Here is a 27,652-nt window from a genome sequence, read left to right as displayed (position 1 = left end):
TTCGAATTCTATGAAAAGCAGTAAAAAGCAGTAAAAAGCCTACTCCTCCTGGGATTTATGAGCAATCTGTACAAAACTGTATACACATGAACTTTGGACCAATGCCGACAGACGTAACTTAGCGGATTTTCCATAAGTGAAAACGTTAAGCTTTTATAAGCCAATGAAAATTGCAGCTTTTTTTAAATTATTCATCTGCCCCTAACACATACATGCAGACTCACATTTGTTTGACACTTTGCAATATTGTAGAGGGTCCTTCCAAGTATCACTGAAACCAATCTTACTCCAATTGGTCAAAGGGGGGCGCTATAGCAATTTTTTGAAAATGCAAACTTTAAACAGGCAAAAGTCATGCCTCGTTTGGCCGACAGCCGTTAAACCTGCTTACACATGTGCCTTGACTCATGAGGAACACATGTATCACTTTGACCAGTAAGCTCTGCCCTTAGATTGTCTGCAATTTTGAGCAGTTTGAAAAACATTTAAATCCAGGATTTCTGAGCAATTTGCATGAAACTGTGTCAAATACATGTTTGAGGCCCTTTTTCACAGGTTCAGGTGTGTTGGTTCAATAGCTTGATCGCTTAATCATCTGCCTTGAAACCATAGGGTAGCCGGTTCGAATCCCACCTCAGGTAGACTTAATTATAATTGCATTGCACACAACATGACTATATCAATGAATACATGTGCAATTGTTAAAGATGACGAGAAATGAATACTTGAAAGTAGTTATTTTCAATGTATGACGTACTTCATTCGCGCTTTTGTTTTGTTTTGTTGGATTCTCCCTTTTCACTGTCTAAGGCTGTGTATTGGATAGCTCCACCAGTAGAGTGTGAGTCTCATGTGCCGAAGGTCCCTGGTTCGAATCCCACTTATTACAGTTCACATTTAAATTGCATTGTACAAAACATGACCCTGTTAATTCAGACATGTGCAATGTTTAGACAATAACACGAAATGCTTTTGAGAGTAGTTTTTTTTTATGTATGACATACTTTCTTGTGAAAATAGCCGATCTACAATCTCACACCTTTTTAGATAGCAACGCGTTGTGAGCTTGTAGATCGACTATTTTCCACTAGTTTCCATTCCGAAATATATTGAGCAGTTTGAAAAACATTTAAACCAAGGATTTCTGAGCAATTTGCGTGAAAGTGTGTCATGTGTGTAAACTCCCTTTTCACTAGTACAGGTCTGTTGGCCCAATGGCTTAATCATCTGCCTTGAAACCACAGGGTTCCTGGTTCGAATCCCACGTCATGTAGAATTCATTATAATTGCATTGCACACAACATGACTGTATCAATGAATACATGTGCAATTGTTAACCAGTAAACTCCGCCCTTAGATTGTCTGCAATTTTGAGCAGTTTGAAAAACATTTAAATCCACTATTTCTGAGCAATTTGCGTGAAAGTGTGTCATGTGTGTGAACTCCCTTTTCATCAGTTCGGGTCTGTTGGCCCAATGGCTTAATCATCTGCCTTGATACCAGAGGGTTGCCGGTTCAAATCTCACCTCATGCAGACCTCAACTCAATTGCATTGCACACAACATGACTGTATCAATGAATAAACATGCAATTGTTAAATTAAATGCTTATTGAGAGTAGTTGTTTTCAATGTATGATGTACTTCATTCCCTCTTTTGTGTTTTGTTTTGTTTTGTTGGATTCTCCCTTCTCACTGACCAAGGCTGTGGATTGAATAGCTTGATCAATACAGTGTTAGTCTCATGTGCCAAAGGTCCACGGCTCAAACCCCACTTGTCACAGTTTACATTTAAATTGCATTATGCAAAACATGACCCTGTTAATTCAGACATGTGCACTTTGCTCTCTCTCTCTCTCTCTCTCTCTCTCTCTCTCTCTCTCTCTCTCTCTCTCTCTCTCTCTCTCTCTCTCTCTCTCTCTCACTCTGTCACAGTCTGTCTGTCTGCCACTCTGTCACTGTCTGTCTGTCTGCCAGTCTGCCACTCTGTCACTGTCTGTCTGTCTGTCTGCCAGTCTGCCACTCTGTCACAGTCTGTCTGTCTGTCTGCCAGTCTGCCACTCGGTCACTGTCTGTCTGTCTGCCAGTCTGCCACAGTCTGTCTGTCTGCCAGTCTGCCAGTCTGCCACTCTGTCACTGTCTGTCTGTCTGCCAGTCTGCCACTCTGCCACTCTGTCACAGTCTGTCTGTTTGTCTGTCTGCCACTCTGTCACAGTCTGCCAGTCTGCCAGTCTGTCACAGTCTGCCAGTCTGCCACTCTGTCACTGTCTGTCTGTCTGTCTGCCAGTCTGCCAGTCTGCCACAGTCTGTCTGTCTGCCAGTCTGCCAGTCTGCCACAGTCTGTCACAGTCTGCCAGTCTGCCACTCTGTCACAGTCTGCCAGTCTGCCACTCTGTCAAAGTCTGCCAGTCTGCCAGTCTGCCAGTCTGCCACTCTGTCAAAGTCTGCCAGTCTGCCAGTCTGCCACTCTTGTCACAGTCTGCCAGTCTGCCATTATTCTCGAAACCGCTAATTGCTGCTTGCAGCTATATTTATCTTTGAATTTGAAGCTGAAAAAGCATTTTGTGATGATGAAGGCTGCCGTTTCAATCAGTGTTTTCCTTAGCTTAGTGGGAATATGCATGCAAACTTTCCCAGCAATCGGGCGATTTATTCATGATGTGTGGCATTTTGTGCAAAACGGACACCCCCACTAACTTTGGAAGCCAATCATATCCAATCCATCGGAATGGATAATGTATACGGATTTGCGTACAGGTTTTTAGAAAATCTGTAGAAGCTGTAGCAAAAATCTGTCTCATGGTGGCGGTATAACTGGTCAATTTGAGAAAATAAATTGGGTGAAAATTCTTCCTTTGCCTACAGGGAGTAAAGCAGGCCCCTCCAGCAAACTTTGAAAGCCAATCGTAGTCTGTCAGAATAGAATCTGAGAGATCAAAACGGGCCACTCCTGCAAACTTTGGAGGCCAATCTTAGCCAATCAGGATGGAATATGAAAAATCTGACAGATCCGTCATGATCACATGACTATAGAGATAATGTGTACTGATTGGCTTGATGTTTGGACAAAATCTGCAGGAGTAAAAAATCTGTTTAGCAAAAATCGGCCTCCTGGTGGTGCTATAACAGCCCGATGTGAAAGATTTGGGGCAGAGGTTTCTCCTTGGCCTCTAGGGAGTGTGCTTGCACATTTGCGTGCCCACAGACAGACGGACAAACACACACACACACACACACACACACACACACACACACACACACACATACAAGGACACACGAACGGACAGACGGGCGAAAACATAGTCTCACCCTAAACCCTACTGGAAACTTGTAGTGCAATGTCGATATCAGTATCGGTCGATTAGACAATGCAATTAATCGGATATCGGATATCGGCCAATATTGTATTTGAATATTGGGCATTCCTACTGGAATGTATACCGAAAAAGAAGATATACCGTCATGGATCCATGAAAAGATATCGATTTCTACTAACCCTCATCAATGATGTACATATCGCAAAACAAAACAATATATACTGCATATTTTTAAGTGAATCAATTTGTTTCCCCTTGCAGCAGAATTAAAACGTTAAAGAAAACCGACCGCTTTGAATGGAATAGGACCATGACAATTGTTTTATAAAATATAAGACAAAAATAAGACAAACAATATGTCATATCATATCACATTGTACTGAAAAATATTGTGATATGATATTTTGGGCATATCGCCCAGCCCTAAAATGAGTCTCTTGACAATAATGAGGTGGTTGACCTCCAAGGTAACAGTTCTGTGTCATTACATTCCAGTCGGATGCTTATTCTCACACTTGATTACACTGATTGCAGATGTTGAGTGCTTTGTTTTTCTGTGTGCTTGACTAAGAGTGGGAGGTAAAATGTATTTTTTATTATGCCTATTAGTCAGTTACAGTATGAATAAACTAGCAACTAGAATAGGCTCTGCATAGATTCCAAGCTGGAGCCATCCAAGGATAGATATATATGTCACAGTATGACTGGAAAACCAGTCAGATTGAAAAAGGCACTCGTTTTCACCGACGGAGGCGCGCCGTCTGAAGGTGACTTGAGCCACGAGAGGCACCGCCGAGCGAGCTTAGGTGAGCGAGTCGGCGTGCCGAGTGTTGCGAAGTCACCTTCAGCTGACTCAGCGCCGTCCGAGTTATGTCCTAATAGGGACAGAATCGTCCCCCCCTAGTCTCGGTACCTCCGAGACGTCATTTCTTTTTTTGACGGAAGAAAATGAGCACTCCTTTTTCAAATTGACTGTTGACACAGTTCTAAGATGTGTAAAAGGATGAGAGCTTGCCATGCTTGTCAATCTCTTTTCATCAGTGGTGGACTAAGTACTCAACCACCCCAGTACTTGGTAAATGGTGCATTTATATAGTGCCTTTATCTAAGGCTTTACATTCACCCATTCACACACCCATTCACACACCCATTCACACACCGACGGCAGAGGAAACCATGCAAAGCACCAACCTGCTCATTGGCAATTAGCGGTTCAGTGTCTTGCTCAAGGACACTTCGGGCACTAACTCTAGAGGGGCTCAGGATGGAACTGGGAACCTTTCGGTTCCCAAGCGGCCGTTCTACCTTGTGAGGCACTGCCGCTCGGTACTTGTCACAGTATCGATGCTCCTGGTCAAATATTACTCAACAAGTGAAAGTTGCTCAGTCAAATTCGTACTTGAGTTAAAGTACTGGTGAACACTGATTTTAAAGTACAAATTCCAAAGTACTTTTGTACTTTTTTCTTTTAAATATCAATGCATTTGCTGTATTGAAAATTAGAACATTTCCCCCCGAAATTCAAAGATTTTCTAGAAATGATCAACAAATATCAATGATAGTGAAAAAAGCCAATCTACAAGCTCACAACGTGCCCTGATGCGGCGCGTTGTGAGCTTGTAGATCTGCTCTTTTCACTATACAGTTTATAGTGCTTAAGTGGTTAATTCATGTGCCCTTTCCCTTCCTAGAAACGTAGTGGAGCCAAAAGTACAATATTTGTCTTTGAAATGTAGTGGAGTGAGAGCCATCCAAAAAATACACATACTCAAGTAAAGTACAGATACTAAAAACGTTTTACATAACTTCAAGTAAATGTACTTTGTTGCTGTCATACCTCTTGGAATCACTGGTTCCAAGAGGTATGAAAAGAACACATTTTGAGAGATCGCCATGCATGTCAGTCTCTCTTCATAGTCCTTAACCCATTCAATCCCATAACGCATCTCTGTCATTTTAGATTTCTTTGGCGATTCAAAAATAGCAGATCTACAAGCTCATAGCCGCGCTATGAGCTTGTAGATCTGCTATTTTTGAAAGATTGTAAAAGGTTTGCAAATCTTTGAATATGTATTTTTTAAAGCGAACATTTGTAAAATATTTTGTTCCAGGGACCCCCAGAAGCAAAGATTTGAGTTACAAATGTTCGCTTTAGAAAATATAATATATATTCCAAAATGTTCACGATTTTTCTAAAATAGCAGATCAACAAGCTCATAGCGCGGCACTCTGTGCTTGTATATCTGCTATTTTTGAATAGCCAAAGAAATCTAAAATGACAGAGATGCGTTCCGGTATTGAATGGGTGCCTCACCAGCCTCCCTGTCCCGCTCTCTCTCTAATACAATTCTTCCCCCAGCAGCCTAATTAATCTGAAACCATTCATTAACCTTCTCTCACTGTGTGGATGCTTCTTGACATCCAGCTCACTTGGAAGAAACCTCTCTCTGCCTTTTTAAAGGGATATTTCACTTTCAAACATGTTTGAGGTCATTTTATCGTCTACTCAGACTTTTGTGTTTCACCACAGGCAGTTTTTAATTTGCTTGATTCAGCATTTAGATATTTGATATTCATTTTATCAGACACGCCCCCTTCCTATACAAACGCATGGCAAACTCCATTTTAACAGTCTCTTCTGGTGACTGATATTGTCCTTCTAATGCGTGAGGAGACCGTGTTACTTTTTAAATTAATTTCTTATAATTTTTATATACCTTTTTTCACCCCCCCTCCCCCAAAGAAAGACTTTGTCATTGTTGATTAAAGGTAGGGTAAGTGATATATATATTTATATATATTATTATTTTTTGGTTAAAAAGGTTAAAGTACTATATTCTGATAGTAATCATTGCTACAGAGTTTGTTCGGTCACAGTGGTATCTCCAAGAATTTAGTACATTTTCAGGTAGGTGACAACATTTAAGCCAATCAGGAGAGAGCACTGAAAATGCATTTTCTGTTTAAAGAGCTGGAGAGACATGGGAGACTCCTTTTACTGAACAAACACTCTATAGCAATGAGTACTGTCAGAATATTGAGCTATTTAACACTTATTTTAACAAAAGTAAATCACATACCCTTTAAGAAGTGACCTGATAAATTGATGCAATATTCCAACTCTCATAATGTTCTTTCAGCTTTCATCTTTGTTGCATGCTGTTAATGGTTTTACACTTGAACTGTGCTGAGCACAAGGCCTCCTAATTGTATTCCATTGTATGCCAAAATCATTACTATTATAATTGTTTTATTATAAAGTTTATGAAATAAAAAGGGTATCAGTGTAAGACAAGGGGAAGAATTTAGATGTCTCTCACATTTCCATGACACAGAACTATTGGTTCAGAAAATAACTTAATTAAAGCGGTCCAGTTTTTTGTGACATGATTATTTTGAAAGCTTTGTGCTTACACTATAATGTTTCTCTGCTTATTATACCTATAATCAGATAATTCAGATACTGATTTAAAAAAAAGGGTTCATCATCAACAATTGTTGAGGCAATGTTGCTCGTCTATAAATGCTATAACAATGTAAAGAAAGGACAAGGGTCTTGTGTGTTCAATTACTGTAGGCCTACATATTATCAGTATTATGACTGAAAAAATACTGCTTTACTACTGACCTGAAATTCCGAAACACTATATTATTATTATTATTGTTATTATTATTATTACTCAGTACCACCGAGCTTGTCGATCGGCTATTTTCAGCGAAAGCTGTACAGAAAATACACTAGTATTGAGCCCTGAGGGACTCAGGTTACCCATATAGGCTTTAAGTGGTTAAACAGACATTTTAAAAAAATGCTATATTGCATGGCACCAAAGTATGACTTAAAAAACAGGCATAACATTGTGTGACACCTGAGCAAGTGGAGCAATGCATCCCCAGGGAGTAGGCTTTTGTCGTATCACCTGTTACATGTCAATAGATGTAATGAAGCAGACAGCTTATACCAAAGCCTTCCATATGGAAAGCTTTCCTTTGACATTGAACAATCAGTGATTTAGCATGAGCAAAGCTTAGTACGTTTATCAAGTCGTACGAAAGTAATCATTTGACTCCCCCCCCCCCCTAATAAATATAATAATGATGAATATTATGTTGTAAACAACAAGCATGGCATCTCTTCTAAACAAGCGATCATCATAAATTTAAATTGTCAATGTCATTATAACCTTGGTTGTGCAGTGCATACAGACCGAAGCCAGGTCTGGGACGGTGGATCCTGCTAAAATGATTAATTGCAAGTCCTACCGAAGGAATTGGAGCCAAGATTTTCACAACTATTTGCTATCAACTCAGTCTGCTGATGGGTCTTGTTTGTGTCGACATCATTCTTCATTAACCACACCAGCAAGTGGTGCTATTGAGAATAGCTGCCACTACAACCTGTGTGTGAAATACGTAAACAGTGGGATTGGAATTATATAGTTTGTTGTGAGGCCATTTCATTCATTAAAATGGTTGGTAGTTTGTTGAAACTGTTACACTATTCAATAGTGTGAAACCCTCAGGTTTAACACAGTTTAACCAGTCTTCATTATCCAAATCATATTGTGATGTGTTGCGTTGAAGGCTATTTCATTTATATTAATTGTTTGTCCTTGTTTGATCTTGAAGTTGGCCTAACAGACTGCAACATAGGTCTGCTATCACTTTAGGCAACATAATGTGTTTTCAATCATTTCCTCCCCTGATCCACTCAATATCTGTACAATGCTGTGTATGCTGTCCTTGATGCATTATTCTTTTTCATAGAGTCATAGTGGCTGTTTCTTGACCAAGAGGTTAAGTTATGTTGAAATGCAGTTTATTTTGAATTAAAAAAAGACCCCTCTCCCTTACAGTATGCTGCATTCTCACAGTATTCAATGAAACAAACCTTTTCAGAGAACACCATCCCACCTTGAGTGCATACAGTACATCAACAAAACTTGTTGTGTGTGATTATGCACTTTCAACCTGGCCTCCCCATTTTGGGCATTGTAGCAGAAAGTGTTTTAGAAATATCTAAAATAGCCAATAGCTCAGTCAGTTGCCAGCTTGTAGATCGGCTATCGCCGTACAACAAAGTGTATTGGGCACTGTTTCCTTGGGTTGCGGACCACTTTTATGGGTCGTAAGCAGGGCAGGAATTTCAGGGAGGCCAGGAAGGCCATGGCCGTTGTTGCCCCTCAGTTTGGCCTTGTGCCCCTCAAAAACATTGCATGCTCTGAGGCCACAGTGGCCTTACTGTACCACTTTCTCCTCTGTTTCTTTCTTGTCATGTAGACACCAGTGTCTTTTGTTGAGATTCTGAATTCTTAACTCCCCTGAGCCCCCATCTTTAAACCAATCCAGTAACTTTGATTGGTGCAAGGCTGAGCATGGATCAGATTGTAATACCATCATTTATTTATTTCACTGCAGATAGTCTACAGTATACCATACATTCAATACCTTAAATTCAATTAATTCTAGTGGTTGAATGTAGGCTGTTTTCGCCAGAAAGCAACAGAAAGCCATTCTTCCATATCGATTAACAAGGAAGTGAACGGGCTGTTTTTTTTTGCGATCACATGACCTGTTGCTTCTTTGCTTCTTTGCTTCTCTGGGAGCCAAACGGTGACCCATAGGCGAGCGAATAGCACCATCTAGTGGAAAACCACTGAAAACACGTCATTGGCATACTGCACCATAGCAAAATATGGCGAGAAATCTCGTCATTGGCAGTCAAAGAGTTATATTACGAAATTCCAGAAGAAGGCTTAATGTAGGCTGTTTTCGCCAGAAAGCAACAGACAGCCATTCTTCCATATCGATTAACAAGGAAGTGAACGGGCTGTTTTTTTAATATATAACTCAAAGAGTTATATTACGAAATTCCAGGCCTGGTCGCAAGTAAATATCCCCTTTTTTGTTTCTTACATAAAAAAAAAATATATATATATACTGTAGGCTATATTCAAAAGATTTAAAAAAGTTTAAACAGAAAAGGTCACAACTTATCATCAATTAAAAACAACAAACATTTTCCAAAAGTATTTAATGAATAAAATAGAAAAATCTAATCATTAACATAAATACATTTGAAAAACGTTTAAGAAGCAGTGAAAAGAGCAGCAACGTGGCGCCAAGTGACGTTTTGTGAGCTTGTAGATCTGCTATTTTCCCTAGTTTGGGTCCCGGGCAAACGTCTAATTTCTCTTTTGGGTCTTGACCTAAAAAGTTTGGGAACCACTGGTATAGGGCTTAAGTGGTTATTTAACATCCTTCTTTGTTTTGTTTCCTTCTCTGTGTAGCACTTTAGACGATGAAGGCAGCAACCTCCGACAGCAGAAACTGGACAGACAGGTAGGTGTCTCTGTCAACGCTCTATTGTGCATTTCAGCGGCCAGAGAGCATATCTGATTGGATCAGTACAGCGCTGTTGTAAACGAGAGAGACGTTTATTTTAGAGATGAGAGAGTGAGAGTGCTGCTGTGCCAAAGCTACACAGCATACACACGAAAACAAATACATTATATATACACACACATCACACACAAATAAATAAATGATATATACACACACACGTCACACACAAATAAATAAATGATATATACACACACACGTCACACACAAATAAATAAATGATATATACACAGTCACGTCACACACAAATAAATACATGCACGGATGCACACATGCAAGCGCGCACGCACGTGTGCACTGCGCGCGCGCACGCACACATTTTAACCATTTATTTATGTCCACACAAAGGAGAGTATACAAGGACACAAATATTAAAGGTGCAGTGAGATTACATCACAAAATCATGGAATACGTCTTCATGATACAATAAGCATGTCACTCAGTTTCTCTATGGGTATAAGTAACAGCGTCTCCGCCATATGTGACGGCTGCCAATTATAGCAGAAATAGAACAATACTTTGCCAGCCTTTTTGCCTCCTTTTTGGGCATCCCAAGTTGTTGGAACCCTCTAACAACCAGTCTGTGGGTTCTATGTCCTAGGCTGCCAAATATAAAAACAAATAGTCTGCACCTATAGCCCAGCTCTGAGATGGTATGTAGAAGTGGTTGGTATTTAATGACCTTGGTCATAAAGGCTTCCTCTAGGCTAAGGTCAAAGGTGCAGGCTATCTCTAATACAAACACCTCTCTGGACTCTTCATCAACCACAACAACATCTGGTGTATTAGCTGTCAAAGATGTAAATATGTCTGGGTTATCACAGAGATGAAACATGGATGAAATGACACGGGAATGTTTGTTTCTCACTGAGGGTGCATGATTTTTTGATATGTCCTTTGCGATGAGTTCCACTATTCTATCGTGGCGTGCAATGTACATCCCTTTGTATGCATAACAGCCATTCAAGATGTGTGACAGTGTTTCAGTGATCTGTTCTGTGGTGTGGTGCAGACAATGAGGAGCTTGACTGGTGGGAAACCATATGGAAAGGTTGAGTCTGGTGGGAAGGACTTGTAGTCTGGCTTTTATAGTGAATGTGATGACACACACACACACACACACACACACACACACACACACACACACACACACACACACACACACACACACACACACACACACACACACACACACACACACACACTGATATTGTAATTGATTTTACCACAGTCTTTTTTTCAATTTTATTTTCAATTTTTGCAGTTTTTCAGCCGCAATGTGGAGGAGCCCAAACCTCAAAATTCCTCTCCCTTATGCTTAACAATAGAGAATCTTGAATCTTGAATGATTTAAACAGCCATGACAGCAAAGTGCAAAATCCACATCTATCACACTATAGTTAAATCAGTGGCGGCTCTTGCGATTCTTGATACTGAAACGGGACACTGAAATTAAGATATGTTTAGCTTGAATCAAATTAATAATCATAATTGTGCATTATTATAATAATCAAATGTTTTTTTTGTGTAATCATTTCAAGTGAATGGAATTATAGTGACATTAAACTACTCCACATTCGGGAGGGGGGTGCTTGGATCCCACTTTGAAAACCAGTACAGTACAGTACAGTCACTCATCACATGGCCTAGGGGGCCGTAGGGGTATCATGGTGGATGCTTTGACAGCAAAGCATCCAGCATCCAGCAAAGCAACCAGTCTATTCCTTCATGTTGTCCATCCAGGACTTTCTCTGCCTGCCTCTTCTTCGCTTTCCCTCTACTGTCCCCAGTAAGATGGTCTTTGACAGGGACGTATGTCTTGTGACATGACCATACCAGGCCAGTTTACAATGTTTTACTGTTGAGAGTAGAGGCTCCTGTTCTCCAGCATGGGTGGTAACTGTGTATCGTAATCATTTGACCGGTGGTCTTTATATGGTATATGTAGCATCCTTCTGTAGCACTTGTTTTCGAAGGCTGTATCCTGCACTTAATTTTATTTTTGAAAGATAAAGAAAATGAAAGTTCTGGACCTTTTTTTTGTCAAAAATGGAGACGAAGTCTATAGTGCAGGAAACAAATTGAGATTTAAATCAAATATAATTACGTTTTATTCACACTGTACCAATTATCACTATAAATGAGGGAAGGATTACTGAGGATTTCTAAATTGTATCCTATTTCCTGATTTATCCCATATCCACTTTCCCTTTTCAGTTAAAAAATCTAATCATTTGGATCTCAGGATCAGCATTGGAACAGCGTGTAGTAATGTCGATGAACGCTCACTGTCCTCTCCACTTGCAAATAAAATCTATTTATTAGGAACAGAAAGTTTCTGTTCCCAATAAATATATATTTTTAACCTCAAGTGAAGAAACACTGTCCTCTAAACTTGCAATTAAACAAATAATTATTGGGAACAGAAGGTGTCTCTAACCCAAAAATATATTTTAATTGCAAGTGAAGAGAACAGCACACAGGAGTCTGTTCTTCTAGCTTCTTTCATGAGGCACGACATGACATCTATTATTATGATTTCCTATCTTATCACGGATGAATGCATGAAAGACCACCAAGAGGGAGAATGAATACATGCAGGCTTACTATTTATTAATCATTTCCAATTTAATTGATGATTTACAGAGCAGTATAAAGGCAAGAGCCAGGAGGAAGGTCTGCCTAGAGTGCCTTGGCTAGGAGGACACTCCAGCAGTAACTCAAAACAATCAACACTTAGGGACCACTCAATACTGACAATGAGGATGGAGGATTTTAAAGTGCTCTTAAATGAAAAGGTGTGACCCTCCCAGGGCCATAAATATGTTTTTCTTGACCCTACCCAAGTGATTGAAAACAAAAACTATTAACCCTCCCCAACCAAATAATAAACAACGATTTGATTATAGCCTACTCTCTAGTGGTGTTCTACACCTTTTAAGAATTACAGAATAAAGCGATTGTAGTAATTGTCATTTTTGTGCATGTGCACGACGATCTTAATATTAATTATTCTGTGCCCTGGCCAGCAATGTTTGATACATTATATGATTTGATATGTTGGATACATCCCACAGGATAAAGTTAATATTGCGACTCTGGATGAAGCAAGTTTACTGTCACGGTTATAATACAATGTCAAACCTGTGGTATTATGATTTTTCAACGCAGGTTTCATTTTGAAATCCGCCTTTTAGATTCCACAAAGTCTCTCTCTCTCTCCTGTGGTTTAGGTGCGTTACCAAAATGTTATTAAAATCTTTTTTGAAAGAGAATAATTTCTCCAGTCTTCAGTTTATACTGTATACTATATTTTTAATTGATTGATTAAAATTTGTATGACCCTCCCTTGGACTAAAATGTCAAAAAGCTAGACCCTCCCTTGTTTTCCTCCTGTCGCCCCCTCCCATAAATATTGAACGGTCCCTTATAGGGGAATCTAAAAGGCTTCTTAACATTGTCTCTGTATTAGGGATGCAAATTATCGATGAATTCATTAATTGATAATTGATAACCTTATCAACCGATTAACCGGTTAACTGATAAGCGGCTTTTTTTTTTTATCTGAGAATCTTAATTGCAGATTTTTTAAAAAGTGCTTAGAGGCCGAGATACAGCCTTTTTAAGTAAGTTAAACAAGAAGTGAATGGAGCAGAAAATCTTCAAATCATCATATCTTGGGTTCTGAACATAAAAAAAAAAAAAAAAAAAAAAAGTTTTATTTTATTTTTTTCAATTAATTGTTAATCGTTTGATTTAATCGGATCATTTCTTAATCGATTAATTCGATTAATCGATTAATTGTTAACATCCCTACTCTGTATACAGTGAGTTCTACCAGGAAATCCTCATTCACTTCACAAACAATTCTCAATGGCTGCACCGCTTCACTGAGTGGCTGTGTGCCACTGTCTTTTTCTCACACACAGCTTCCGTCCAACATGATTTCCATGTTTCTCTGAAACATTCAGAGTGGAAACGGTTTCCTTTAAAGGTTCCCTGCTCGATCACTCTTTGTCTCCGCCAGGACGAAAGACATTAACCTGACTTCGTCAGATGGGGGCGGAATTGACTTCACAATACAGCCTCCATCTGGACTCGCTCAGACAGTAGAGCTACCCGCACCGCTGCGTGTTCGAACCAATCAGCGGTTGCTAGGGGCGGGATCATCAATCACCTGCCAAGTAGCTTGAAAAAAAAAGGGACCGCCCCTTCATCGATTGTGCTGCCGAGGTCCCAGATGGAAGTAGCCTGTGAAACAAATGTGACGCAAGCTTCTTCCATCTGGCAGAGTCAGGTTAGAAAGACATGGCCGAGACTATGTTCTGCACCCTGTCCGACTCCGTCCGTCCGTCCGTCCGTCCGTCCGTCCGTCCGTCCGTCCGTCCGTCCGTCCGTCCGTCCGTCCGTCCGTCCGTCCGTGATTCCGTCTGTGATCAGCTAATATTGGCTTGATTGCAGTGAAACTGTGCACACACACTCCTTGGATGCCAGAGCGGAACCTCTGCCCCAAATATTTCACATGGGACTGTTATAGCGCCACCAGAAGGCTGATTTTTGCAAAACTTTTTTTTTTTCTTTTTTTTTTTACAGTACTCCTATACAGATTTTGTCCAAACTTCACGTACACAGTATCTCTATGGTCATTAAACGAAACGGGTCTTTAAGATTTTTCATATTTCATCCTGATTGGCTAAGATTGGCTTCCAAAGTTTGCGGGAGTGCTCCGTTTTGAACAAAATGCATCAAATCATGAACACAGTGTGATTTCCGTGAAATTTTGCACACACATTCACACTAGGCCGAGGAAGAAATGCACTTGACATTTTTCAAATCAGCCTCATGGTGGCGCTATAACAGGCCGATTCGTGTTTTGACCTATAACTGCACCGATCTGTGTAAAACTTTGTATGCACACTCCCCAGAGAAAAACCTTTACCCTGCATTTTTCACATCTGCTTTTTATTGCTTTTTTTTTTTTTTTTATATTACTCCGTCAGATTGTATCCAAATTTCACGCAAATTGTTACACATGATCTCTATAGTTATGTGATCAAGACAGACCTGTTTGATTTTTCATGTTCCATCCTGATTGGTGAATTCCGAACATTGCTGCCCCACAATAACCTACCTGACCTGGCGGAGTCCTGTCTAGTATTGGGCACTCATTTATTTATATACTGTATTGGAAATGTCAATAGCACTAAACAATCGGACAGAAATCTACTGTACTGCTGATCTGCCCTTAATTTCCTTAATAATCAATGTTACAGTCAAATTCTGAACATAACACTGCAGTAGGCCTACAGTATAAACACTGAATTAGCTAATCAATTGTATATTTCTATCATCATGATTTGTAATTAGACCTAGATCCCATGCTTATCCAGCTGTCTAAATTTGCCTTATATCTTGGAATAAACACCCAGGCGGCCTGTTCTAATTCGAGTTGAGTGAAGGTCTGTTGTGCCCACGTTTTGGCTTAGATATGAGTTTGCAGCCAATGGGGGGATTAATGCACTGCACTTAGAATTCTCTGTTGGCAGGAATTACATTTTTCATGAGCAGAATGCTATATTGGGAGATTTGTGTTGTTGTGTTTCAATCACTGGTGGCTGCTGGCCTGGTGAGAGAGCTACGTATATCCAGCCTTTTACCATTGGTAGTGATTTTAGCAAACCCTAAAATATTTTGTACTGTATGTATCATACAAGGTTGCTTTTCAGGCTGTGAGATGTTGTACTACAGGCTGTTGCCACCAGTCCTTTCTGTAATGTGAAAGCCACGCTCTGAGCTCTGTCTTAGTTCTTTGTCTCTCAAGGGGGAGGACGGGCTTAAAAAACGTGTTGCTTTTCGGAGCTACAAGGATTGGCACAATTAAATCTGCTCTTTTGAAAACGTCAAACTAATTATCTTTTGGGAAATAGGATAATGAGTTTGCTCGTTGTGGCCTAGATACAGAGCTGCTAGCAGCTATAACTTCTGTACAAGAAGAGGCACATTAAACATATTCATCTGCAAAGATGGTTTAGTATTATGTGAATTAGGCGATCTTAATCAGTCACTCTCACACTTACTCACATAATGGCTCTCTGTAAGGTAGTCTATGACATGGGGGGATCATTATTGTGTCACTTTACAGTAGGCATTGTTCACAGGCCGAGAACTCCTCATGGGACTCAAAGTAAAATATGTCACAGCATAATTGCAAGCATCCATTTATAGTCATGAATCAATCTTCAGATGCACCTGATACTTTACATATTGAGATTGCACACGCAAACATAGTGTAGCGACCCCACAGAAGTGGCCCGGACGTAACTGGCTCCTCTGAGCGAGGTAGCTCTCTTTTCTCCTCCCTCCTCCAACCATCACCCCCTCCTCCCACATCGTCCCTCCTCCCTGACGGTTTCGCCAACTTCTTTGACAAGAAGGTGAACGATATCCGATCCTCCTTCCCTCTCCCCCCGGCTGGTGGCCTGCGCACCACCCACACCCGTCTGCCTTCCGTGCCCTCCCTCTCTACCTTCATCTACTCCGTTTCCCTCCCTGCCTCCCTCTCTATCCCACTTTTCTCCCCTCTCCCCTAACGAGGTCCATCTCCTTGTTACATCTAGTGGCCCCACCACATGCTCCCTGAACCCGGTCCCATCCACTCTGCTGCAGTCCACTGCACCGGAACTCCTTCCCTTCCTGACCCACCTCATCAACATGTCTCTGATGTCTGGATGCTTTCCCTCTGCCTTCAAGACTGCCAGAGTTACCCCCTCCTGAAGAAACCAACACTTGACCCCTCTGAGATCAAGAACTACAGACCGGTTTCCCTTCTATCCTTCCTATCTAAAACTCTTGAACGTGCTGTCTTCAATCAACCGTCCTCGTACCTCCACCAGAACAACCTCCTGTACTCCCACCAGTCTGGGTTCAAAGTGGGTCACTCGACCGACACTGCCCTCCTGCCAGTGACGGAGTCGCTCCATGCCGCTAGAGCGAACTCTCTCTCCTCCGTCCTGATACTCCTGGACCTGTCTGCAGCGTTCGACACACTGAGTATACATACACACATACATGTGTATATATACACGTATATACTGTAGACAGACAGACGGGTCAATATATGAAAACAAAATCACTAAACCCCCAAAGAGTGATTCAAATGTTTTTTCAGTTGATTTTGGTACCTAGGCATGCTTAATTACTATTCAACCTATAAGCAAGGGCCGGAGTAGACTGTTCTTTCTGAGGACACTGAGGTCCTTCTGGGTGTGCAACAAGATGCTGCTGATGTTTTACATCAGTCTGTACAGTCTGTAGTGGCTACTGTAACTCTCTCTTCTTTGCAAGTGCTTGCTGGGGGGTTACATTAATGCCGGGGACACGAGTAACCTGAACAAGTTGGTCAGGAAAGCCGGCTCCCTCGTGCGGGCTACCCTGGATGGGGTGGAGGAGGTGATGAAGGTGCGTATCGGGAGGAATATACGGAGTTTATATTAGTAGCAGTGGTAATGATAGATCCCCCCCCAGACTGAAGCTCAAAGTTAATATTGAATGAACACTCAAAATATTTCGTAGTTACATTCAAGACTATTTACGGTGTTCGTAGTAATTGAACACTCGAAACATTCAATATTTACATTCATGTCTTCATTCTTATACACATATATACACCCGAATGCCTGCATATACACATATACCCACATTCTAATCTACATACCGTTATATACAAACGCCAACACTACCACATCACACCATACCCCTCAATCCATCAATTTCCTAGTTATTACATATATGTTAACATGTTATACTGAGCAGGCAGCGCTCCCTAATAGTTATATTATATTAATTATTAATCATTACTCAGAGAGTGGACGGGGTCTATGGTCTGGAACCAGGCTAGTTACTTTGCTAAATGCATTGCTTGTAGATCTGCTATTTTTGTTAGTTTTGCGTGATACTAGACTGAAAGAACGAGCCCAATTGATGGTCTTGAAGGGCGGATCCAAACCCAGCCGCAGGGATTCCTGCGGCGCTTCCTATTGCTTCACCAATCTATGTCCCCGCCCTCATGCCCTCTTCTTTTCCCATCCAGACCATTAGTGAAGTTTTGTAGCAGATTCAGTTGGGAGCAGACTTTCAGGCTTGACAAGTGATGAAACAGAGACAACTTAAAGTGTTATATTGCATCGTTGCGAGGGAATCTGTGCGCTTCCACTAAAGGTTATCAATCGCCTCTGTGCTCTGGTTTGGGACAGTGAAAGCATTGCAGAAGACCGAAGGACAGGGTCTCCTTTTACAAGCTTCTGGAAGTCAATATTTCAGCCAAGACCTAAAATCTGAGAAGTAGTGATAACCAGTCACAGCATGGATGAATATCAACTGAGAACACATGTAATGTTCAATGATTTGCTTGTCATACACTTTAAAACTGCCATTAGCTTTGGGCTTGTCTAATCTGACTACAGCCTTTACTATGTTTAATTTGTTTTGTAGAATGGGACATCACCTTGGGACAAACGCCATCTTGAATTTGGCAATAAATAATTAACTGATGGTAATTTCACTGATTCAGTCCCATTCCTTGCGACTGATTATGTGATAAGGTGGCAGGACCACATCATCTGATGGTCAAACTCAAGGACACAGCCTCATCAAGTAGAATGTGCATTATTTACATTTTACTTTTGCATTGGTCAGCGTATGAAAACCAAAATAACAGAGAGAGAGACAGAGCTCAAAATTGTGTGTGTTTGTGTGTGTTTCTCTATGTACATGCTGGCTTGCTGCGCCCTTCGTTTAGCGAGCGCTGCTGGAGCAGAAGCAGAAGAAGAAGAGACAGGAGCCTCTGATGGTTCAGTCTAACGTGGACGCACGGTCTCGTGCGCGTCGCACCAAGCAGAGTGAGGAGCAGGCTCCACTGGTGGAATCGTACCTCAGTAGCAACAGCAGCACCATCTACCATGGTAAGCATGACCAGTGACTCTTGAGTGTGTGGAAAATGGATTTCACTGTGTAGCAGTGGTGTAAAGTAACTGACTACATTTACTCAAGTACTGTGCTAAAGTACAATTTTGAGGTACTTTTACTTTACTCGAGTTTACAGTTGCTCTCGTCGTAAAACATGAACACGAAAAGGCAATAAGCAATAAATATAGAATAAAAGACATTAAAATGAACTCAAATTAAAACCCTGAAAGAAAATTGCATGTCTGTAAGCCTATTGCTCAAATCAAAATCAGTTAATGCCCACTAAGCGTAAAAGCAGGAATAAGCTCCTGTGCCGCTCAGTGCTGCATTTTGGCAGATGTTGAAGGACCGCAATCTCCTTAGAAAGTAGAGAGCTGCTCTGCCCCTTCTTGGAAAGTGTTTTTTGACCAGCCCAGTTTATTATCAGTGTGGAACTCCCAAGTATTTGTAATCCTAAACCAGTGGTTCTCAAACCTTTTTTATTAAAAAAAAAATCTGAACATTCAAAGATTTGCAAAAAATAACAAACAAATTTCAAAAAATAGCAGATATCTATGAGCTTGTATGTCTGTTATTTTTGAATAGCCAAAGTGTCAAATATGGTTAAAGTGGTTCAAATGATTGTGACGCTATATTTAAAAAATGTGTCCCCCCTCCCCCAAGTCCCCCTGGGGAGCCACTTTGAGAACCAATGTCCTAAACAATGTCCACACTGACCCTCTGGATGGAAACGGGGGTCACTGGTGTCTTCTTATTCTTCCTCCTCCGATCCACGACCAGCTCCTTGGTCTTTGTCACGTTGAGCTTCCAGATGGTTTTGCTCACACCATATAATAAGACAAAGTCTCCCAACAGCACTCGGTCCTCATCATCATCATGTACAATGTTGTCGGTTGACATTTAAAGCATTGCGTGGCATTTTCACTTAAAGTGCAGGAGCTGCTGTTGCTGGGGGTGCTGTAGGGGAGTGTCTGACTGCGACTGCGTCATTTTGAGTTCCACTGTGCTGTGTGTAGCATCAAATTATGATTTGGTTCAAATTAAGCTCAAAGTAACTGTCTAAATGTAATAATTGTACATGAGAAATGGGTTGTGTTTATTGAAACACATTATTATTATTATTTTTAATAACATTTTTATACCACCATTTTGTAACCCATTTTTCACCCAGTGCCAATACCTAAGCTTGTAATCCTGGGCGCTACTCTCCCTCTGCCAGCCTGAGGAGAGCCCCGAACTGAGCTCATGCTTCCTTCAACGCATAAGGAGTGAGCAGGCGGCAGGCCACTTCTTATCACCCGACAGGGGGGAGTTTCCTCGGTAGAACGTAACGTGTGGAAGGAACACATTATTCCAACCAGTTCCTTTCCCCTCCGTCAGGTGCCCCGGCTGACCAGGGGGAGGCAGTATAGAGACCAGGATTACTGCATGTTTTTTGTGAAGGTATCTATCTACCCTAAGGGACACGGGGAGGACATGCAACTCCACAGTCCACACAGAAAGGCCATTTCGCCAACCCCACCTAGGGCACTGGTATGGGCACTGATGACACGGAGGAGAGAACACGCCCCCAGCGGGAATCGAACCCTGTGAGGCGACAGCGCTACCGACTGCGCCACCGTGCCCCTGAAACACATTATTAGATTAGTCAGACTCATTCATAAATGTTTTGTATTGTAATAATTTGACGTGAATTGAATTGGTGCAAAGCCCTTGACTCTGGTGCTGCATGCACTGTGAAGATGCCTCTGTCAGATACAGTAGCACTTGAGCCGTGTTGTGGCAGAGATTCATTTAGCCGGCTTATCTACACTCTTGACTTCTGTCTAATCGCAATTCTGAGAGTGACTGTCAACTGTCCCACAGGTTTGAAAACACAATCATTGACTTTAGCCAGCACTTTTAGTCAAATATTCTGTTAAAATGTGGCCTGGACTCTGTTTATAATACTGTAGTATAGAGAAGGACAAAGGCAGGATAATTAAGTTTGCATCTCTACTTCAAAGATTTCTTCAGTCTTCTTGTGCGGATCATTAACCTTCTTGCTTTAAGTCAGTCTGGACAGTAAACCTGTATGGATCGGCTTGTCTAGTATAATATTTCATTGGATTGCAGCCTGACATCAGTCAATGCGCATTCAGCAATCATGCTTCGTCGGTTTGTGGTATTCAAGCCGAGCAGAGAAACAATAACCCTGTTCGATAAAATCCCATTACTTTCTGTTAAAAGGAACAGCACTGCCGTGTACAGGATGGCTGAACGAATATGGATTTAATTTTTTTTAAGTAAAGTTTCAATTCTGTTCACTGTTTACGGTATACTTACCACAACTTTAGATTCTGTCAACATAAATTGATATTTAGAAGCCCATACTGATGTTATTGCTTGTTGAGCCCACTGACTACAAGTCATGAATACTTCAAATTACTACCAACAATTTTCCAAAACATAAACATAACATTTTTTTTCATACTGTATTCACCTGTTTCTTGGCTGTGTGTTTTCCACTTCCTGTCGGATTTCATTGGATATGATTAGTCATCTGACCGGTTTCATTGGATTTCATTGGATCAAAAGACAGGAAGTGGAACACAGTGAAAAGCCTAGGAAACAGGTGGATAAATAAATCTAATATTATAACTCACATTTACATCTTAAACGCATCTGCCTCTACAGATAATATTCACATCACCATATTGAAGCATGGACATCTGAACTTCAAGACTTTTCAATTATTTCTATCAATTGTTCAGCCCGACTGCTGTGTCTATTTTCATTAACCCATTAAATCTGGGAACGCATCTACAAATGGAAATGCAGGTTCCATACAGAGACTAATATCTTCGCAGTGATATTAGTCTGGCCATGCCAGGCGAGCTAGCAGCTGCTTTCGTTCTGACTGTTCAACTGAGCACGCACACACACACACACACACACACACACACACACACACACGCGCCTCGTTTCTATCTCATAATTGCTAACTTGCAACTCTCTCTTCTCTTCCTGTGTGTGTAGTGCAAGAAGCTGAACAGGAGGAGGTGAAGGCCGTGGCAGACGTACAGGCGCCTCGCTCGGCCAAAAAGGGCAAGGCATCAGCCAGCTCCACTCCACAGACGGGCAGTGGCAGGAAGGAGAGGAAGGGGAGACACAAAGGTCAGCCTGCCGCCACTCAAATCCTTTATGGCAGTGATTCCCAACCTGTGGGCATGGGCCCCACTGGTGGGCCGTGAGGATATTGCAAGTGGGCCCCCAAGTACTTGGTAAAACTAATAAGATTGTATTGATAATATAACACATTTAAGCCATTAAGACCGGGAACGCATCTTTGTCATTTTAGATTTCTTTGGCTATTCAAAAATAGCAGATATACAAGCGCATAGCGTGGCACCGAGTGCCGTGCTTTGAGCTTGTAGATCTGCTATTTTTTGAAAAATCTTGAACATTTGTGCAAATATTTGAATATAGATATATTTTTTAAGCGAACATTTGTAACTCAAATCTTTGCTTCTGGGGGTTCCTGGAACAAAATATTTTTAGATGGGGGCCCGCGGCCAAATACATATCATTTTGGGGGTCCTTGACATGAAAAAGCTTGAGCACCACTGATAAATATATAGCAACGGATGGGCCACGAACGCTTTCCAGATTTTCAAGTGGGCCCTGTTCCATGTTGTTGCCATATGACAACAAAACATTTCACATCATTTCCCAGAAATGCTGGAAATGAAAACTCTAAAAACCCATTTGGGTTCTCTGAAACCCATGTCTATAATGCATTATAAACATACTTATACTGCATTATAATATGCTGATAATTACTCACCCCCAGTCCCGCATAGTACACATTTAACTCATACTACTACTCATAATATTTGATTCATCCACTGTCATGCACGTTAAGAATTGATTGTATAGTGCAGTACTTGTCATTAGAAGAACTATGAAATTGTCATGAGATCAGGCTCATTCAACCCACCTTACTCAATCTCTATTTTTTACTCTGTCGTACAACGTATATATATATCTGGTATTGTAGATTATAGGTTGATCTACCATCTTGGTATACAGTAGATCAGGATTTACACCGGATTCAGTGACACAGATTCAGAGAGTGTCATGCTGTTTCCACTCTTCTGCAACACGTACTGTATACGTAACAGAAATCAGCTGAAAGGTCAGTTCATGCACACTTCCAAGTAGTCAATATATCATTATTATCTAATATTATCTATTTTGCGGTACACCATTATATGATGGGGTATAAAATGGGGCTTAAGTGTTTTTTTGCTGCTTTGTACCTTTATAAGTCAGTAACTAATACAACGTATTGAATCTTGAATAACTAGACAATCAATTTAGTCTAATGATAAAAAGTCTTATAGTATATAAAAATTAAAAATATTTAGAAACCACACTTCTCAATTATTCGATTCATCAAAAAAGTAATTGACATGGTAATTGCTAAGAAAATAATCGATAGTTGCAGCCGCCCTACACCCTTGCTTTCAGCAATCACAGTCTCAGTGTGAAAACAGAAGCGAAAAGAAAGTAGAATAGAATTAACTTTTACTGCCCCCCAGCCCACCCACCACCCACCACACCATTGTCCCCTCTGCCAAAGAAAACTAGGAGATTAAATCAGGTCAGGGACTCTAACCTCAGCACTGATTGAACTGTCACACCCTCTGTTTCTCTCTCGCTCTCCCACATACTGTCATGTGTGGCCCTGCCCCACATGACAGCCTGGTGTCAGCCAACAACATCACCTGAGCAGATAGAGCACCCCTCTCAGTGCACCGTTGTGCACCTGTGTTTCCTGGCGCACAAAGTACCAAAAGTAAAAGTACTAAAATGTTTGAAAATAGCAGATCTACAAGCTCACAGCGCGTCGCGATGCAACGCGTTGTGAGCTTGTGTTTCGGCAAAAACATACTTCTAGATTATTTTATTAATACAATAGATTATTTGATTAGGTTATTGGTTCTAAATATTGGTTTCGGAAAAAATGTGTCAATTGCCCCGCCCTACTCTGTCGCATACTTAAAGGTAGGGTAAGTGATATTTTTTGGTTAAAACAAAAAGTATTTTGTTAAAAGGTTAAAGCACTATATTCTGATAGTAATCATTGCCATAGAGTGTTTGTTCAGTAACAGGAGTCTCCCCGTCTCTCCAGCTCTTTAATAAACAGAAAATACATTTTCCGGTAGGTGTCATAATCTCAGCCAATCAGGAGAAAGTGCCCATTTTTAAGCTTCATTTTTATAGTGTTCGGGTTCCAATTTTGCCTGCTCATTTCCTAGTGTCATCACTTCCAATTTCACTTGTTTAATCTATATCCTGATTGAGTTCTCCATCCTGATTGGATAAAATTGGAAATGAAACTGAAACTGAAACAAAAATGCATTTTCTGTTTTATAAAGAGCTGGAGAGACAAGGAGACTCCTTTTACTGAACAAACACTCTATAGCAATGAGTACTATCAGAATATAGAGCTATTTAACACTTATTCTAACCAAAGAAAATCACTTACCCTACCTTTAAATGACTGGTATTGTAGTGGGGAACCCCACCGAAATCAAGCTTAGGCTGGGGTTGCCGTGTCAATCAATTGGCTCATTTGGGCTATGGCCAAAGCCCTTTCTGTCAGTTCTGGACAACCGTCTATCCGACCGACTCGACGCCGGCCACTGTACTCCCTCAGGTCGTCTGCGACGTGTGTGGCGAATTTGAAGTTGGACGGTCAAATGGTTCTCGAGATATGTGGAGTACATGCGTAGTTGCGTACATAAGTACATACGTACAACGATTCCCTGCATTTATTGTAAGAAGATATATTTGTGCTGGCCATGCACGTGCACATCTGATTTAATTCCATGTGTTTCTGTTAGGAGAAGGACTGGGGGGTGGCTTTGAAGTCATAATGGCCTGACCACTTCAATGCTATAGCTAGTATTGCTGTGCTTGAGTGCTTGATGCAGCGGCGGGGACATTATGTTCGTCCTTGTTACAACAGCTAATTGAATGACAAAAGGAACAGAGGGTGCCAGAAGAACCATGAGAAAATCCCAGAGCTGACTAGATGTGCATAAATAACCCAGACAGACGACAAACTGATGCTGCAACGCGCAAATAAACAGTCGACTACTGTGTATTATACGGTAATTCACGTTGTGAGCTTGTAATTCAGCTATTTTCGAAAAGCCGAAGTATAAAATAGGGCTTACAGTAAGCATAGGTGGATTATGAGACAATGGGCCCCTGGGCATAGACTTGTAAAAGGACCCCCCACCCCACTCCATTTGCAGGTACACTGCCTTGCAGACAGCACCACAATAACTATTGTCTCCTGCAACAGGATCTACAGTGCACATGCATAGGCTACATGCAAACGGCACACTCACCTGCATCTCAACAGGATTTTCAGTGCACATACACACAATAATTGACATGAATGACTAAGCCCTCTGACAAGAAATGCCAAGTTAAAAACAGCGACAATTCTTCACACAAAGGCTCTGGCCCTGAGCTCTTGGGACCCTGGGCCCTGGTCCGGTTTCGACCGTGCGGTAATCCACCCCTGAGATTACGTGGTTAATGTATGTTTTGTAATAATTATCTAAATCTGTTAATCACTAAATCTAACTAGTTACTAAAGCTGTCAACTGTAGTGGAGTGAAAATTACAATATTTGCCTCTGAGTTCTAGTGGAGTAGAAATGCTAATGATAAAAAAAATGTATACTCCTGTAAAATAAAAGTACACACCGCAAACTTATACTTAAGTACAGTACTTGAATAAATGTACTTAATTGCCTTCCACCACTGTGTGTCAGCAGGGATGGATGGCTCCACTTCCCATCTGGAGGACAGTCACATCCAGATCCTGACGGTGGGCCATTCAACCACATCGGACAGTGAGGGAGACTCTGTCGTGATGAGCTGCACTCAGTCCCAGAGCAAACAGGACCTGCGAGTCACCATGCTGAAGAAAGGTAGCACAATTGTATATACGTGCTTATTACACTGCTTGGTTGAATTCTTGATTCTGAATTCAGACCGCTGTCTAATTAAAGACTCAGAGCACCTGTTGCGCTGCTTGATGTGATGCTGTATCCAACATGACAGCCATGTAAACAAACACACAATGTCATTTACAACTAAATATTGCTCTCAAGAATGTTTTTGAACATTTGAAGCGAGAAATAGACAATGCAGTAACCGAAAATGTATTCTATTTGATCAACACTTCCTTGTTTTCCGAGGCGACCGTGTCCGCCCAGTTCAACACTTGTGGAATACTTTCGTTAGGCTACCGTAAGCAAGGAAATACTTAGTTTTGTTGTTACTTTTGGGTCAAATTATTAATGTATTTGTTAAGTAGCCGTGTAATAAGTGGGATAATTAAGTAATAAGTGGGGAAATTAGTCACCTCCGCTACGTGTCGGTGCATAATCACCCATGTCGGGATTTATTTCTCAATAATGACCGGTGACCCGTCAATTATCCCTTGCATATCGTCGCTATCAGGCGGACCTTGTGCGTCCGAAAATGTTTCCTTTAAGGAAATGCAAAAGAGAACCAGCGTTCCAATGGATCTAATGTAGTTATTATTTAGTCATAAGCTCTTGTTTATTGCTTTTCATTGCTTCAATATTTATAAAACCCACAGACTTTCACTTTTACTTAAAATAATAGCCGATCTACGGGCTCACAAGGTTGTGACCTTGTATTAGATCAGCTATTTTGGTACTTTTGTGTGACACTGTAGTATGACGAAGTAGGGCATTCATTTACTAAAGTGTTCTGCCCGACAGCAACGATATGATATAAAAGCAGAACCTGGATATGTCAATTACACCTCTGCATTAACCAGTTATGCCCTATTTTATACTTTTTGTACGACGGTGTGCAAAAATATTTGAAATAGCCAACATACAAGCCCACAATAAATAGCTTATAGATCGGCTATTTTATAGCTGTTTTTGAACATGTAAAAACATTTTGGAAATGTTTTTGAAAGACTTCCTCTGTAATAACATGTGTAAAAGAGGGACGCTAGGTTGAAAGTCCATGCCTTGCAATTTTCTAATGCTTCAGCCTGAAAATGATACGGTAAAGTAAAGCGGACGGAATGGTTTTACTTGAGAGGCTAGTTTTCATTAGAGAGTTTCCACTTCTGCAAGAAGAATAAATGACAAATTCAAACTGACAGGGAAGAGATCATGTACAGTGAGTCATTACTAGAAAATAAACTCTGACAAGATGTCAGGGTTTATTTTACTATAATGACCAATGTGCATTATACCACTTATTACACAGCTGCTCACAGACAAAATCAATCATTTGACAATACGTCTTGTTTTTTTCTGCTTCCACAGCAACTTGACCAGAGGCAGAACAATGGTTTGATATAGAGAGCAACAGAGTGCCTTGACCAATCATAATCAAGTATTCATCAAAGCCATGAAAGGAGTATACATGATCTATAATATAACATGCAACCTAGAAACATTGTTCTCGGGAACACACTAACAACTAGCATACAGCAAGCCTGTGAAGAAAGGTCCATAATGTATATATTTCTTATGCATTGACAATATATCTCAGGATGTACGCGATTACAGTGCAATATTGGTATTCCAATGGCAGCTCTGTCCCTTTTGTTTGTGAAGGTATCTCCAGCAGTATGAATTTTGATGAGGAAGAGGATGATGAAGATGAAATGAGTTCCAGTTCCTCCCAGCTCAACAGCAACACAAGACCAGGCTCTGCCACCAGCAGGAAGTCCTGCAAGGTAGCTACAGTACACGCAGTGGTGGACAGTAACTAACTACTACACATTTTTGGAGTATTTACGGGGCCAGAGCTCTGCTCTGGACACGTATTGTTATTCGCATTATTCTGTCACTTCTTCTTCTGCCACTTTTCGCAGTTCTGGCTGAACCGCGCTGTCGGTTTTTACGAAACTC

At 40.9% G+C, this 27,652-nt stretch overlaps 1 protein-coding gene across 1 annotated transcript in view; it reads left to right on the top strand.

Moving 5' to 3' along the window:
• The window catches only part of tub (TUB bipartite transcription factor), a gene marked incomplete at its 3' end in the record, with an annotated part of 51,478 nt that overhangs the window by 5,856 nt on the left and 17,970 nt on the right, over positions 1-27,652 (top strand). The window contains exons 2-6 of the mRNA XM_084057704.1: positions 9,606-9,657; positions 18,515-18,677; positions 21,700-21,837; positions 25,517-25,675; positions 27,356-27,477. Coding sequence (XP_083913830.1) covers positions 9,606-9,657; positions 18,515-18,677; positions 21,700-21,837; positions 25,517-25,675; positions 27,356-27,477 — 634 coding nt within the window. The remainder of the gene's footprint in view (positions 1-9,605; positions 9,658-18,514; positions 18,678-21,699; positions 21,838-25,516; positions 25,676-27,355; positions 27,478-27,652) is intronic.

This window comes from Gymnoscopelus microlampas, assembly GCF_963454915.1.
Source record: "Gymnoscopelus microlampas genome assembly, chromosome: 1".
NCBI classification, from domain to species: domain Eukaryota; kingdom Metazoa; phylum Chordata; class Actinopteri; order Myctophiformes; family Myctophidae; genus Gymnoscopelus; species Gymnoscopelus microlampas.
The sequence above is the reverse complement of the archived record's forward strand: the minus strand, read 5'-3'. Positions and strand labels throughout refer to the sequence as shown.